This window comes from Coccinella septempunctata, chromosome 1 (genome assembly GCF_907165205.1).
Source record: "Coccinella septempunctata chromosome 1, icCocSept1.1, whole genome shotgun sequence".
Taxonomy (NCBI): Eukaryota; Metazoa; Arthropoda; class Insecta; order Coleoptera; family Coccinellidae; genus Coccinella; species Coccinella septempunctata.
Window position 1 is genome coordinate 49,737,579 of NC_058189.1, and position 14,564 is coordinate 49,752,142.

General features: G+C 34.9%; 1 protein-coding gene across 1 annotated transcript; it reads left to right on the plus strand.

The window, feature by feature from the left end:
- The first annotated feature begins 473 nt into the window (after positions 1 to 473).
- Positions 474 to 13,880, plus strand: LOC123307126. The gene is made up of 6 exons (XM_044889345.1): positions 474 to 582; positions 694 to 996; positions 10,193 to 10,424; positions 11,745 to 11,847; positions 12,586 to 12,608; positions 13,269 to 13,880. The coding sequence occupies exons 2-6, from the start codon at positions 988 to 990 to the stop codon at positions 13,805 to 13,807; spliced, it is 906 nt and encodes a 301-aa protein (XP_044745280.1). The 5' UTR covers positions 474 to 582; positions 694 to 987; the 3' UTR covers positions 13,808 to 13,880.
- The last annotated feature ends 684 nt before the right edge of the window (positions 13,881 to 14,564 follow it).

Consider the following 14,564-nt stretch of genomic DNA (forward strand, 5'->3'; position numbering starts at 1 on the left):
TTGTCTCTGATATTACACATCTTAATATCTTTGGTCTGGATTGTGCATTAGGCGGCGATCTTGAAGTGGGGTCGTCCTTTTGACACGTCCTCTAGCTCGTTGTATAAGGATTTCTTTATGCCATACACAATAATAATCAACTACCGCATTCATACTTCTATGCATCCTTGTGTCTAATTCCCTAAAGGACAATCCAGCCTCAACTATTCGCCTCCTATCAAACTCACTGAGCTGTTGAAAACTTTCTCGTCTTCTTACTCTATAGGCACGATGAACAAATTAAAGCAGCTCTTCACTACGTCTTGTACGATGATTTAATCTTAATGCAAATGTCACAATATTTTACTACATATTTCTGCTCTCTTTAAGGTATTTTACTAGGTAATGAGTGTGTGCCGCTCTCACATCGTGATTTAGAAACAAATTTTCGTCATAAAACCTTTGAAGACTAGTGGAAAATATGTCAGTGTGAAGAAGAAACTTCAGAAAAGGACCAATAGTTCCACAGTGTTTTCTTCAACTACGTAAGAGTATAACCAAAAATAGGTGCTTTTTGGTTCATAGTAGTTGGGGGATCCTGAGGTAAGACCTTGAATTTTCGAGCCTATCTAGCCTAAAGGTATTATTAATTCAATAATGATTAGTTTAAAAATCCAAACCTTGTTCTGGAATCAAAATCGCGCGTTATTACAGGTGGTGTGTTAACGAAAGCTCTCTAGTCTCGCCACTGGTTGAATTGGTAGATTGAAGAAGTAGATGAAGAGTTGTTTTCGACGGAACAGTCTTCAGTATCCGCAGATGCGAGCTTGCTGGTTATAACGACCGGTGTTCCGCCTGTACGCGGGTACTACCACGTATTTCACGTATCGATCTAATAAACTTGTTTTAAGTTCGAATCGAGGTTCAAGATATCGGAATTATGTGAAGTGGACACAACAGACACCAAACTATGTTGAGAAAACGGATCAAGGGATCGTCCGAAGGAAAATGAGCAACGTATGTTGGTTTGATTTTTTTCCCCTTCGCTTGGCAACGTCTTCTTAGTGATTAATGTACTGAATATGATACCTTCATGCTTGCTTTGGTACAAATTACCTTCTGCTGCATTGGAGATCTCATCTTCATTGACATGTCTAGAAAAACTGGCCATCGTGGGCAATGCAATGAATATTTATAGTCTGAAAATAAAAACAATTTCGAAATGCGTCATAATATGGCCATTTATCGAAAAAATTAGTGCTTCCAGTATGAGATAGCGATTTAAACAGAAAGATTCGCAGATAGGAAATAATGGAATCAGTAAGAAGGAAGTAATACCTCAAGAATCTCCAATCAAAAACGGCATTCAGTAGTTCTTAATTTACGCTTTCAATTTTGTACATAAAGCTTTGATTTTTTTTTAAATTAATGTTAAGGGACGTCTTGATGTCCCGTTCCCTTTTTTTTCCCAATTCAGTTTTTTATGAGGAAAAAAATGTTTAACTTTAGTGTCTATAAAACTTGTTTTCACAATTATTTTTCGACGGTTTTTCAACATATTTCGATAAAAATAGCGGCGGGGTGACATCGACGTTTCAATTCTTCATATATTGCAAAAATTTTCATAGTGATACATACCAAAATTACGCTGAAATTCAGGAATAACTGAAAATTATTCAATATTCCTTATATTACCTCTGGTGTGTTAATTTCAATTTTTTAACTGCGTTCGTAATTCAAGCTATTTCTCAAAGATGTGACTCATTTTCGTATTTGGGGTAACATCCGTAAAGCAACCAATGTCGATCGTCTTGATCCCGAATCGTTTGTACCTACCCTTAAGAAAAAATGAGAAAATTTAAGTGATAAAAAATGTTACACTAAACCAAAATTCGAGAATTATGAATAAGAATTTTCAGTCGAATTTCGAATTAGAATAAAAATTTTGATAAAAGACACAAACATTCATTGGTTATACATGTACAGGGTGGGCAAATTTCGGTGTTTTTGCACGACAGCTTTTAAACCAGTGGAGATAGACAAAATCTGATACCCCATTCTCGTTCTCTTTTTCTGAGAAACTAATAAGAGTAGTAGTCATTTTTGGTCACCTTCTTTTGTTTTCGAGTTATAAGCGAAAATTGGAATAATGGCGATTTCGAAATGAATTTATATCTCCGCTAATACTGATGTTAGAGCTCTGAAATTAAAACATTAAACAGGCACTTTTTTAAGTAGAATCCAGTGGCGTGCTTGCCTTTTTAGCAGGATTTTTAATTACGAAGCTATGATGACCCTAAGTTATGTTTTTTTTGAATGGGAACACTAGATTTCTGTGCAATTTTTTGAAAGCTTAATTTTTACTGATTTCCAAAATATATAACATCATAATATGATTCTTATCAATATAAATAAGAGGAAATGGTCAAAAACCTTTTTTCTCAATATTTCTATGGTTTCTACTTTTGATGAGAACACTTTTTTTTTATAGCAATCCAGTGGCGTACTATGATTTTTTCCAACAGGTATATTTGCTGAGCTATAACATAAAGAATAAAGATGTGTCTTTTCTTATGAAAACACTGATTTAAAATGACTTAGAAAGACTGAGGACGATGTATGATATATTTCTGAAACGGTAAAAAATGGCGATTCTTTCTGACTCATTTTAAACTACTGTTTTCATAAGAAAAAACACAACTTTATGTTATAGCCCAGCAAATAAACCTGTAGGAAAGAATCATAGTAAGCCACTGGATTGCTATAAAAAATGTCTACATCCTAGCACAAACAGAAACGGAGATAATGACCAAAGTTGAAATCGCCCAAATTTCAATTTTGACTTATAACTCAAAAACAAAAGAAGAAAGAGGAATACAGTTGATGACATTATTAGTTTCTCAAAAAAAAAGACGACATGAATGGTAGATTCATTTTCCTCTATCTCGTTGGGTTGAAAAGTTGTAGTTCAGGTATCACCAATTTTGCCCACCCTGTATAGGGTGAGTAATAAGATACACCCCAAGTTTCATAGAAAAACTGAATTCTTGATATAATGTAAGTTTTGCAAAGGTCGAAATACTGCCATCAATAATAGCATAGTCCCTAGGACTTGTTTTTATTTGTGGGTTACATATGTTTACGCAGGTTTTTGATTGTAAGTAGTAATCATTTTGTCGAATTATTATTGTGATGTGAAGATGAATTCACTGGTACTACTTCAGGTAAATGTGAAGATTTTGATCCTATCTCTCCTAGATATGATCGGAGAATTTCATATACTCAAATAGACAATCAATTTATTATATTGTTGAAGACGTATAATTTCACCCACGTTTGTACGATATCCTCTCTGAATCTTTCACGAAGCATACCTTCACGTTGATCGTGCTATATATGGTATACAATAGGAAAGTTCTTCAAGAATGCCATTTTTAACATTCCGATATAGCTTCTTTTTATATAAGAAAAAAAACTTTAATCTATAATTCACGGTTCTTCTCACTCTGCGTTTTTTTTATTTCATCGTACTTAAAATAATATATCTCCGAATGTACTCAGAAAAACCATTGCTTAAAGCTGAAAATGAGGAAACCACAGGGGAAAGTTAGGAGTCAGGAACATTTGCAGGCTTTCGTTAAAATCGATAACCTGCACGGTCACCCATCCAGGTAATGAACTCGCACCCTTATGTTGGAAGGTGCTTCCGGAAGAAAACTTATTATCCCAATATTTCCAGAAAAATAGGCCCAATTGAGTTGAAAATTAAAACTTGGCTTCTTTATATAATCACGGTTTGAAGGTTTATGCGACGAGGTCATGTGACGAATAGCTTCTAAGATGCAGAATATTTCTGTATTTTCATTCTTCGCGATTATTTTTGTGCAAAGGACAAACTAGCCTCGCATAAGCCCACTGCCACTATTAGCCCCCTATGAGACATGCTAAGGTGTAAAAAATTTTCTCTAAATGCAGCTAGAAAATAGAATTATCCGGTATATGCACTTAATTTTTTTTGTGAGAACAGACGATTGGGTAATCGTCTCCACTCCGTTGATATGATTGTTTATTATATCCTGATTTCAACAAATATATTTATAGAAATTCTTTCTAAAAAATTCAGGGCAATATAATAATGAAAATGAAAAGAAGAGAAAACAATTATAAAATAATCAAACTGTCTAAGCTTATATCAACTTCGGCTCTGAAATAATATTATAATGATATAAAATTAACAAAAAAAAATTAAAAGAACAGCGAAATAAAAAAACTGAATTTGGAATCAAATCACAGATCAGGCTTTATGTTTGTACACAGAATTACTCAGTTCAAATAACAAATTCAGTTAATCTTTTTTTAAGCTCAGAAAATTCATCTACAACCTCATCAATATTCAAATTTATTCTTCTTTCAAGATTGGTGCATTTTTTGCTATATCATTAACTTTTATCATCAGTCATCTGCTTTGGCCAAGGAAATTGATTGAACTGATTATTTCGCAGATATTCATGAATTCATCTGGAAATAGGTTAACTTAGGAGCCAGGCTTGTGAATGGTACGGATTCATACACGTAAAGTTCCATAGGATTCGACCTTGATACTGCACCGTAGTGTCATAGCAATAAATTATACAGTGTTCCTAAATTGGGTGTACAAACGAAAAGGAGAGATTCCTTGTAAAATTTTAAGAAAAAAACGTTCTATAAATATAGGACTACAAATGCTTCATATTCGAGATACCTACAGACCTACAGGGTGTTTCTTAAAATTTTAATTATTCATTCAATTCTTACCCTCTCCCCTTAGAAATTCAGCCTGTTGTAATAATTTAAAACAGGTGGAAATAATGAAACAATTTACGATCGTGTAATACTATCTGTGTATGTTTCCTGAATTTCCTGATACCTGAAGAGCAGCGAGGTGGAAAAATAACTACGATTTGAGTAGCAGTAGAGGCGCTGAGAACGAGATAATATTTATCAGATTGCACAATGGAATATCTTTCGTTTCAGAGCAAGATAGTGCACAATCATGGCCTATTGTCGCAACTTTATACGGATATAACTTGTTTTGGTTTATCTATTTCCTTTGTATCGGTCGGTAAATGGAAATCAGATAAGTTTACTTTGTTGGGCCGGTCCACATATGATCAAGTGGAAGTTGAAAATAATGGTTTGAAGATATTGAAAGTGGTCTTTCTTCGAAATTTTTTGCTTTTCTGAATCACCAGGGCCACTAGGGGATAGTTAAATCTAAAATTTATCAAAACTAGAGTTGATGCACATGTAATGAAGACCCTAAACCTCGAAAATTTATTTCAGTCAGTATAGCTATACTCGAGTATAGCGAGAAGCAGCAGGAATTAATATCTTCATCTTCATTTTATAAACAGGACGTTGTCTAATGATTAGAGATGGCCAATAAGCTCTTCAATCGACACAACTCTAAAACTTTTTCAAAATTACACCCCGTCAAATATGCCGATTATTGCAGCACAAAGGGATTTTTATTATGATTTTTCAGATATATTGGCATTATTGGCAATATGAACTGCTTGCAAGTAATGGAAAATTAAGGCGCTGGCTGTTCGGTTAGGCGGTCGTTCGGTTGACAAAGAAGTTCGGCGCTCTACTGAATTTTCGAATTTGCAGCAGAAATGGTCTCAAAAAATTGTGTTAAGAGTCCTCGATCTTGGAAATAGGGAGAATAATGTGTTTATTTGTTTCTCATTTGTAAACGTCAGTTTCCAAAAACACAATATTAATCAAGAAAGTTTATTTTATCAAGTCACTAACTTGTAAAACTGACAGTTAACTTGCAAAATTTTCACAAGTTAGTAGTATTATTTACATTAGAAAATTTTGTTTTATCGTCATATGAAAATCATGGTACAATTGTTATTTCCAGTAACACAGATTTTTGATGATGAAAGAGTTGATACTGATGATGATGAACCATCTGTTGACTCAGAAACTGCTGAACTCGAGGACTGCAGAACATTTGTACTCTCCTTACTACCAAATAATTTGCTAGACATTTCGATTTTTTTGTTGACCGAATCATCGACATAACTCATCGCAATTTCGATGCTCTTCCACCCTCCTGCACGCTTTAGTGCTAAAATATCTCCACCCGAATCCGCAACCATAGTGGCTCCAGTTCTGCGAAAAGATTGGCCGGTGTATAACTCTGGGTCTTTTAAACCTAAATATTTCGCTATTTGCTTTGGGACACCACCAATAGTGTGCTGGCCAGCATTAAGGGAAATGCACTTTCCATGTCGGTATGTCAAAAAAAATCTTAGGCTTTCTGTACCAGGAGGCCGAAGATTTACATATTTTCAGTATAACATGCAGGGCTTGAAGCTGCAGCCATCATCGGTTATGGTGAATCTTCTTGCTGTTAAATTTTTTGTTTGCCGCAATGTCACAATAACGTATTTTCCCATATCTTCTACATCATTCATGTTTAAGGAGAGAATTTCGTCACATCGACAACATCGAAAAATCCCAAATATTGTTACAATTTTCGCCAGCAACCACTGGTCATCAGGAGCATGTAAAAGAAATTGTTCAGCCTCTTCTTTACTTAATACCTTGGCCTTTTTCGGCGTATAACGCTCATTTCTTCGTTTCAGAAACACTATTACCTTTTGAAATCTGCAAATGACAACTTAACGTCATATTTTTCAATAAATTTTTTAAGGAAAACAAACCTGCGAACAGGGGCATTTTCTTTCATTTCCAAGCAGCTTTTCAGCATAGACCATTTTGCCCATAAAGTATAAGGGCTGAATCTAGCTGATAGTTGATTCAAGTTCAACGGGTTTTACTGGCTCAAGGAGGTATATATCCTCCATTCGCCAGTAAAAACCCTCTTACCTTGCTAATAATGTTATATACTATTTCGGGATGCCGCAGAAGTCTTGGCTAGTTCAGCAGCTGGATGGTTAACCGCTTAAGTCATGAACAAGCGTCCAAAAACTGGTTTCTTTATATTTTCGTGATCGATCATTTCCGGTAGGTACTCTGCAAGTTCTAAGTACATACAGGCTGGGCCATCCATAACTTTCCACCCCGAATTTTGAGCTTTGGGATGGAATAACGAAAAAAAACTCAGACAGGTCAAATTTTGTTGAAAGGGAGACAAATAAGGGTGTTCAAATGAGTTTCATATCACTACCCCCCTAACCGCAACACCTAACAGCTCTCATTTTTAATTAGGGAAAAGGGGTTGAGCAGCACCTTGTTGGAAAAGGAATTCAATTTTCTGCATGAATGTTTTTTTTCATCCTTTTATTATTATACAGAGTGACTCAGTATTCCATCAATAACTTTCACACGCCGAATTTGGATGTTTGAGATGGAAAAAACGCTCGGACGGGACAAAAAATGAATTCGTTATCGCTACCCCTTTAGCCGCTACCCTAACAGCAATTATTTCAATTTAAACGAAAGCGCACGATTTACGACCTATTATCTCTATTCAAAAATAATTGCTCTAAGTGGTAGCGGCTAGAGGGGTAGTGATATCGAATTCATTTTTTGACCCGTCCGAGCGTTTTTTCCATCTCAAAGATCCAAATTCGGGGTGGAAAGTTATGGATGGCCCACCCTGTATACACGCTCTCTTCTCTACATTCCTTTACTTTCAAACATAATTATCGTAGATCTAGACCTAGAGGATAAACTTCAAAATTCGATCTTGAAAACCGTTGAATAGATAAAAATATGACTGGATTAAAAGATCATGCATCAAATATATTATTTCAACACTTTCGTATACGATTAAAGAAAATTATTTATTTCAATGGGTTTATAATTGCTCTTTCCCCGAATGAAAATAGGAATTATCCCTCATGCACCGACGATATTGTGTTAACGACCTGCATCACGGAAATTCTTCATAAAATGAAGCAATATAGGTGCCATGAAGTTATTTTGTACGATGATTATACTCATTTCTTCGTATGATTGAAGTTTCTTCAAGATGCTTGCTGGTCCTTATTGTACCCATTTGGTGATTAGTACTTAATTTCATCAAAAGAAAGTCTTCAAATTATATTTTAAATGACATCATGATCCAAGTCAACGGAATCTATCTTTTTTTCGGATAAGAACATGCTTTTTTTTTCATATTTAAAAAAAAATTACCTTATATTTCCCACAAAAAGCGGATCTTATCAAGTTGAAAATACGCGCTTGGTTCTAAAATAGCGCTTTTGAAGGTTTTCTTCATTTTCTAGTTATTATTCCTGAATAATTTGAACCAGTCATGGCTCAACTCTTGGAACTAAGTTGGACGCCATATAATGAATATTTGAAAGTTTTGTTTATGATGTTCAAAAATATCTGTGAAATTTGAATAATTTGGTACCTATATACTTTGACTTTGACCGAATCCAACTCTGTTTAAAAGATTCACAGATGTGTAGTGACACAGATTTAGCTAGTTATTCTGAAGGTAATTTTGTTTTTCCAGGGGTGGAGCAGCTCATTATGAAAACTTAAAAAATGGCTATATCTTTTTATCAGGGCCGAATCGGAAAAAATGGTTCAGGAAAAAAGTTACCTCAACTACTGTTAAAATATTTGTACGACTCAAAGACTCACCCTGTATAGTTGACACCATGAAACCATCATAAAATAATCAACCCCTGTTGAAACTCAAAGCTTCTTTTGCAATGCGAAAATTGATTGGAATATACGAGTTATTTATAATATCTGGCACTGGTAGCAAATATTTTAACAGTAGATTCTTGAGATCAAAAGAAAACACTTTTTTCCCATACCTACCATTTTTTCCGACTCGGCCCTGATAAAAAGAGCCATTTTAAGTTTTAACAAGCTAAATCTATGACACTACAGGATCTTTTGAACATGCAGAGTTGCATTCAGTAAAAGCACAATTTTCCGAATATCACAGATATTTTTTATTTTGAACATCGAATTACTCGAAAACGGTATATTATACGAGAAAGTATATGGAAGAATATTTTTATTTCACAAAACGTTCAAATAATAATTAGATAGCGTTCAACAGTTTCAAGAGTTGGGTTCTTTGAGTTATTGTTATTTTTATGGTACGTGATGGTCATAATGAGAAAACTGGAAGACGTGGGTGATGTCTTGTGTTCGAAAAAGATTAATCAAATAAATGAAAAACCATATATTCCGAAATTCATTTCATTCGATAAAACCGTTTGTGAGAACTAAAAATAATATTTTTTTATGGTTTTCAAACAGCCTGTATCTTTTAAACCAAGCCGATTCGGAAAAAATGAGAAAGAAAAAAAAGAATCTACTTTTAGAATATTTATATGAGGCAGCGAATCTGGGTTTGAAGAATAATAAAACTTTTTTTTTTGAAAATAAATAAAAATTTAAAACCAAGCCAAAATACAGTAGATTGAGAAATAAGAAAGAAATAAATTAAATATCAATACAAACCGAATATAAAAATCTTTTTCGTTTAGGTACACAACATGTCTTGGTTCTTCAAGGTATTGGTTGTTTCAGATTGAAAAGTATAATTAAGCAACACAAATTTTTTCCACATAATGAAAATTAAAGATTGAGGCGTTATTATGATAAGGTAGGAAATGTTGTCAATTGCACTGAACGATTTTTATAATGTATAATTAGAGACAATCAGCCTCTGCCCCAACTCAGTGATGGTTCCAGGGGTGATTTGGGGGGGGGGGACATAATTTCATATTCGAAATTCTATTGATATTAAATAGGCATATCTTTATGATTATTGGCCCAATTTATTATTTGTATCAGCATTATGTGGAAAAAGTTAAGTTATGTTGGTTATGGCCCTATAAAACGTTGCAACGGTGCATATGGTACCTACCTAAAATATTAAATTAAGTAGGAAAGGTCGTGTGAAATAAAAAGTTAAGTATAGTAATACAGGATATCTGTAAATAAGTGCGAGGGACTTCATGACTTGATTCCTCTCAGTAGTGGTACTTTATGTAAATTTTTTCGAAATCACCCACCTTAATGACACAGCTCCTACATGGTAATGAGGAGATAACGTGTTCTTCTAGACGCCGAGTGATATAATTTGACTTTACTTATTTTGAGAAGTGAACTGCAGGAAACGTGCTAGGTATTAGGTCGAAAGAGTAGCAGTTATCACAGGTCCTTCTTTCAGGACGTTGGACTTTTAATTCATAACAAAATAATTTCTCGATTTTTTCAGGCATCTGTACTACGAAAAGGATCCAATGTCACTAAATCTGGGTGGTATGAGGAAAGTGTACTTTTCATGTTGGACGTGAGTGAAAATGGTCTGTTTTCTGGCGTGTTTGTACCACCTCCCCCAAGACCCATATTCTTCAATGCTTCGGCGATACCTGATGACCTCACCACATGTGATCTTTGCTCGTGGGCATGGAAAAAAAGCAAGATTTTGACAACGGAATCCTCATTCGGTAATTTTTTTTAAATTTGAACTTTCCAACCACAAAGCAGGACTGTTGCATCCATTGTTTGAACCACAACATGACCACAGCTACCTAATTTAAAGTAGTTTTCAACCGACTGCAAGTTGTGGTACGTGTGGATGTAGAGCTCAAAGATTTTATAAGTATTATCTACAATCTTTGGTAGAGCAACAATGCGTTTCCACATACTCACCACAGGCGTACGACAGTACCTATACGACCATGGATGGTCAAAAAAAAAAACGGTTTTGTTGTTGGAGAATGGTACGTTTGTGTTAGGCCTTATAATACCTACATTAATTCTATTTTGTCATTGTATCTAATATGAATTATCAAGTTGAATTAGGTATGTTCTTTCCACAGATTTGCCTTTAAAATGAAGATTTCAGAGTCTCTCAAACTTGATTGCGACAATATCGCAACGCAAGTCCTATATATATATATTCTTTTGAATGTCAGCAATACATTTTTAGTTATCAAACAATATAGCATATGTATGAGTTTTAGCAAAGGTTAGTGTAACGGGGTACCATACAATTTAGAGTATGATACAAGAGCTTAGGGAAAAACCTCAGTAAAAAAACCCTGTCTCCCCGTGAGAAGTGTAGTGATGACAAATTTGTTTACAGAATAAGCTTTAAATACTGAAGGGCTTCCTTTCCATTGACATAAAAATTTCTTTATCCTCTTTCCATTTCGAAATAATATCTGAAACAAAGAAACAGAGCAGAAAACGAGAAAAAAGGCGAATAATAAAGCCTTCATCCAAACTTATTTCAAGACTTGATGATGACTGAAGAAAAAAATTAATAATCATAGGTACATATCTTGTTTTTCAATTGCATTGGGAGGAATATCATCTCTGCGTCAAAAATCTTCTGCTGATCTTGGTGGAGGATCACCCTCGTCGTTAGAAATGCCTTCAGTACTCAAATTAATAATAGCCAAATCTTGCTTTTGACTGGGAGGGCCTTTCGACCAGGTCCAGTCTTCCAAGTCCTATATTTAAATATAACGATCGACTACTGTACATTTTCAACAGATTCTGCGTTCCTGATTCGTTTAAATGAAAAAATAAAAATTATGAAAATATTGGCATTACTCTTAGTCTCAGATACTTGTTATGTTGATATTAAATTGAGATATATATTTTCAGTTTTGCTGTATGAATTTTAAACAATCATGAAAATAAAAATGTCCACAAATGAAAATATCATCCAACATTAATTTATAGGCGCTTACAGTTTTCAGAACTTGAAACAATTTGAATGAAATTTACTCTTATTATTGCTGACAATTATTTTTCAGATATTCCGAACCAAGTCGAGTGGCTATTCAGTCTGGTAATAGTGTCGATAATTTCTGCAAGTCTGGGCGCCATAGCGATGATAATATTCTTTCAGTGTAAACGGTAAGAAGTTTGAATTCTCACATTTGTTACTTTTCTGTTTGGTTGTTTGTTTGAAGATGAATATGAAATCACGTTGATCAAATTTGTAACCAGAGCAGTCACCCATCCAGGGAAGTGAATCCTATCGCTGCGCAAACAGAAAATTTACTTTCCCAATATTTCCAAAAATAGAGATAACAGATTTGATAAAGTTGTAAACTAATACATACTTCACCATACAAATCTCATCAACAACTACAAAATCTACCGATGCATGTGAATGACTCGTACAAATATTTCAACAGTAGATTCTTGAGGTCAAAAGAAAAACTTTTTTCCTTTATATCATTTTTTCCGAATCGCCTCGGTTTAAAAGATACAGGCTGTATGAAAAACCATAAAAAAATTATTTTTAGTTCTATCTCACAAGCGGCTTTATCGAATGAAATAAATTTCGGAATATAGTTTTTCATTTACTTATTAGATTAATTTTTTTCGAACACAAGAAATCATCTGCCACGTCTTCCAGTTTTCTCATTATAACTTTTACGTAAGTAATAGTCGTGACTATTACGTAAGGATATGGTACGTACGTGAGAGTATTCTTCATATTTTCTCGTATAATGCACCGTTTTAGAGTAATTTGATGTTCAAACATTGAAAAGAATCTGTGAAATTTGAAAAATTGGGTATTTTGGCTGAATACGCAACTCTGTTTAAAAGATCCACCGATCTTCTCATCTTTGACTTTTGTTTCAGATCAAAGAATATGGTTCAAAATGGTGAGTAAAGGTTGCATGGACACAGATGAAATGAAAATTTCGCGCAAAAGTGAGGCGAAATGGAGCAGTACTACAAAACAGAAGGTTGCTTAAAAAATGGCTGCCGCGTGACAAACAAAGCGCAGATTAAATTTACCAAAAATATATTAAACAAAAGTGTTAGTTCAAATTATCCCCTGCTCATAGGCGGAAATAAGCATTTTTTGTGGGGGGCACCCCTTGAGGGTGGTCTGAGGTGACCGCTCCCGAAGTCAATATATTGGGTGGAGAAGATGTACGGAAATTCTAGAAATGGCTAAAAACAACGGAAAAAACTCCAGAATAGCTTTTTTTAGTGCTGTTTTTTCTCTTCTGGCTTCTTTTCTTTCTTCTTTCTCCCCCTTTTTCTTCCTATTCGCCCTTTCCTTCACCTTTTCCACTTTCTTTTTTTTCTGGGGGAGGCATGGCCCCCCTCCCATTTCCGCCTATGCCCCTGCTTGATTGCTGCTATTAATTTATTCGTCTCCGCATCATGCGGCATATGTACCATTATCCATTATAATTACGCCACACCCTTTATATGAAGGGTTTTTATAAGAAGCATAGGAACTAGCTCAGCTTTTCTCACTCAACCCTAGTCATTATTCTTATCACAAACCTATACCTAAGTATAAATTTCCTTTTCAGATGTGAGCCGTAGATCCATTTCAAGACAATCAACAAGAAATATGACTGTGAGGCCTCCGATAGCAGAGCCAACTGATAAAAATGAAATAGAAACTATTGTTTTCCCAATCAGCACATCAGATAGCAGCGTTTGGTGTTGGCTTTCTAAAAAATCATCTAGTCCAACGCAACTCAATTTCACAAGCACCCCTGTGGAGAACCATTACACTCAGATGGAAGAAGCGTACAATAATGAAGATGCACTATACGCTGAACTCGATATGGATGGATCAGCGCAAACGAAAAATGGAAGTACTGAGCCCTATCAAAATCACGCCTTTATTGACCCAGACATTCAAGTATCTAGTGCTCCAAGTAGTGCATATTATTCTGATTTATCGGTAACTCCTATATCAGAGCAGGCTTACGAGGTGGTGAATCTAGCAACTATGAACGTGAATTGGGACAATATCGGTAGCAGTAGTAAGCAATATGTTCCAGCTAGGTTGGCAGCGATTAGTGAAAACGCCACAGTTCCTTCAGATTATGTTTGAGACTGAACAGTTGTGTATAAATTTCAATAGTGCCCGATTAATATGAATATCCAAACGAATTATACAATTAAATCATCAATTGTTAGAATATTCCTATCCTTAGGCTACCCTTCCTTGAAATTATTCCCAAAAGAGGGATATTATGTTAAATTTTAGTCACACATCTTTGGTTTATAGTGACTCTAACGAGTTAACGTGTTAAAGTCACTGTAATTGCATTTGATTGATGCTCCCATCTATTGTCTAAATCCTTTTGAGTCCAATAGGTACTTGTTTCATGAGGCGAGCGTATTATGTTGTCCGTATACATTGGATTTTTCACATGAATATTTCACTTAGAAACGATTATCTTTTTCTTTACGAAAAACTTCTCTTCAAACTTCATTCTACAGTACCAAGAAATACAAAGAGACAGTAGATTTTGCGCATTTCGTTGACGCCTTGTGTGAGTGTACCTTTTTTCGTTTAGAATTGGATATTCAGACAATTACCACCGCCAACTATTCCATTGCAAAAGATAGATGCTGATCGGGTTTCGATAACATTATTGACCTCGGTCGAGCAACAGAACTTTCACCTCGATGGAAAACGTCCACGAATTTATGGATCTTCATCAGATGCGGGCAGAGGTGTTTTGAAGTTATAACAATAACCCATCCCCATCTAGGAGATAGAGGATCCAAGCTAGAAGATTTAAAAAGGAGGTGTAATAAGGGATCGGAAATACTCAGGTGTTGCTTCCATCTACGTCACACTA

Excerpts from the sequence above, each read along its gene's own strand:
- LOC123307126 (XM_044889345.1), top strand. Across the intron at positions 10,425-11,744 it reads GACAACGGAATCCTCATTCG|ATATTCCGAACCAAGTCGAG; the intron begins GTAATTTTTTTT and ends ATTATTTTTCAG. Across the intron at positions 12,609-13,268 it reads AAAGAATATGGTTCAAAATG|TTTCAGATGTGAGCCGTAGA; the intron begins GTGAGTAAAGGT and ends TATAAATTTCCT.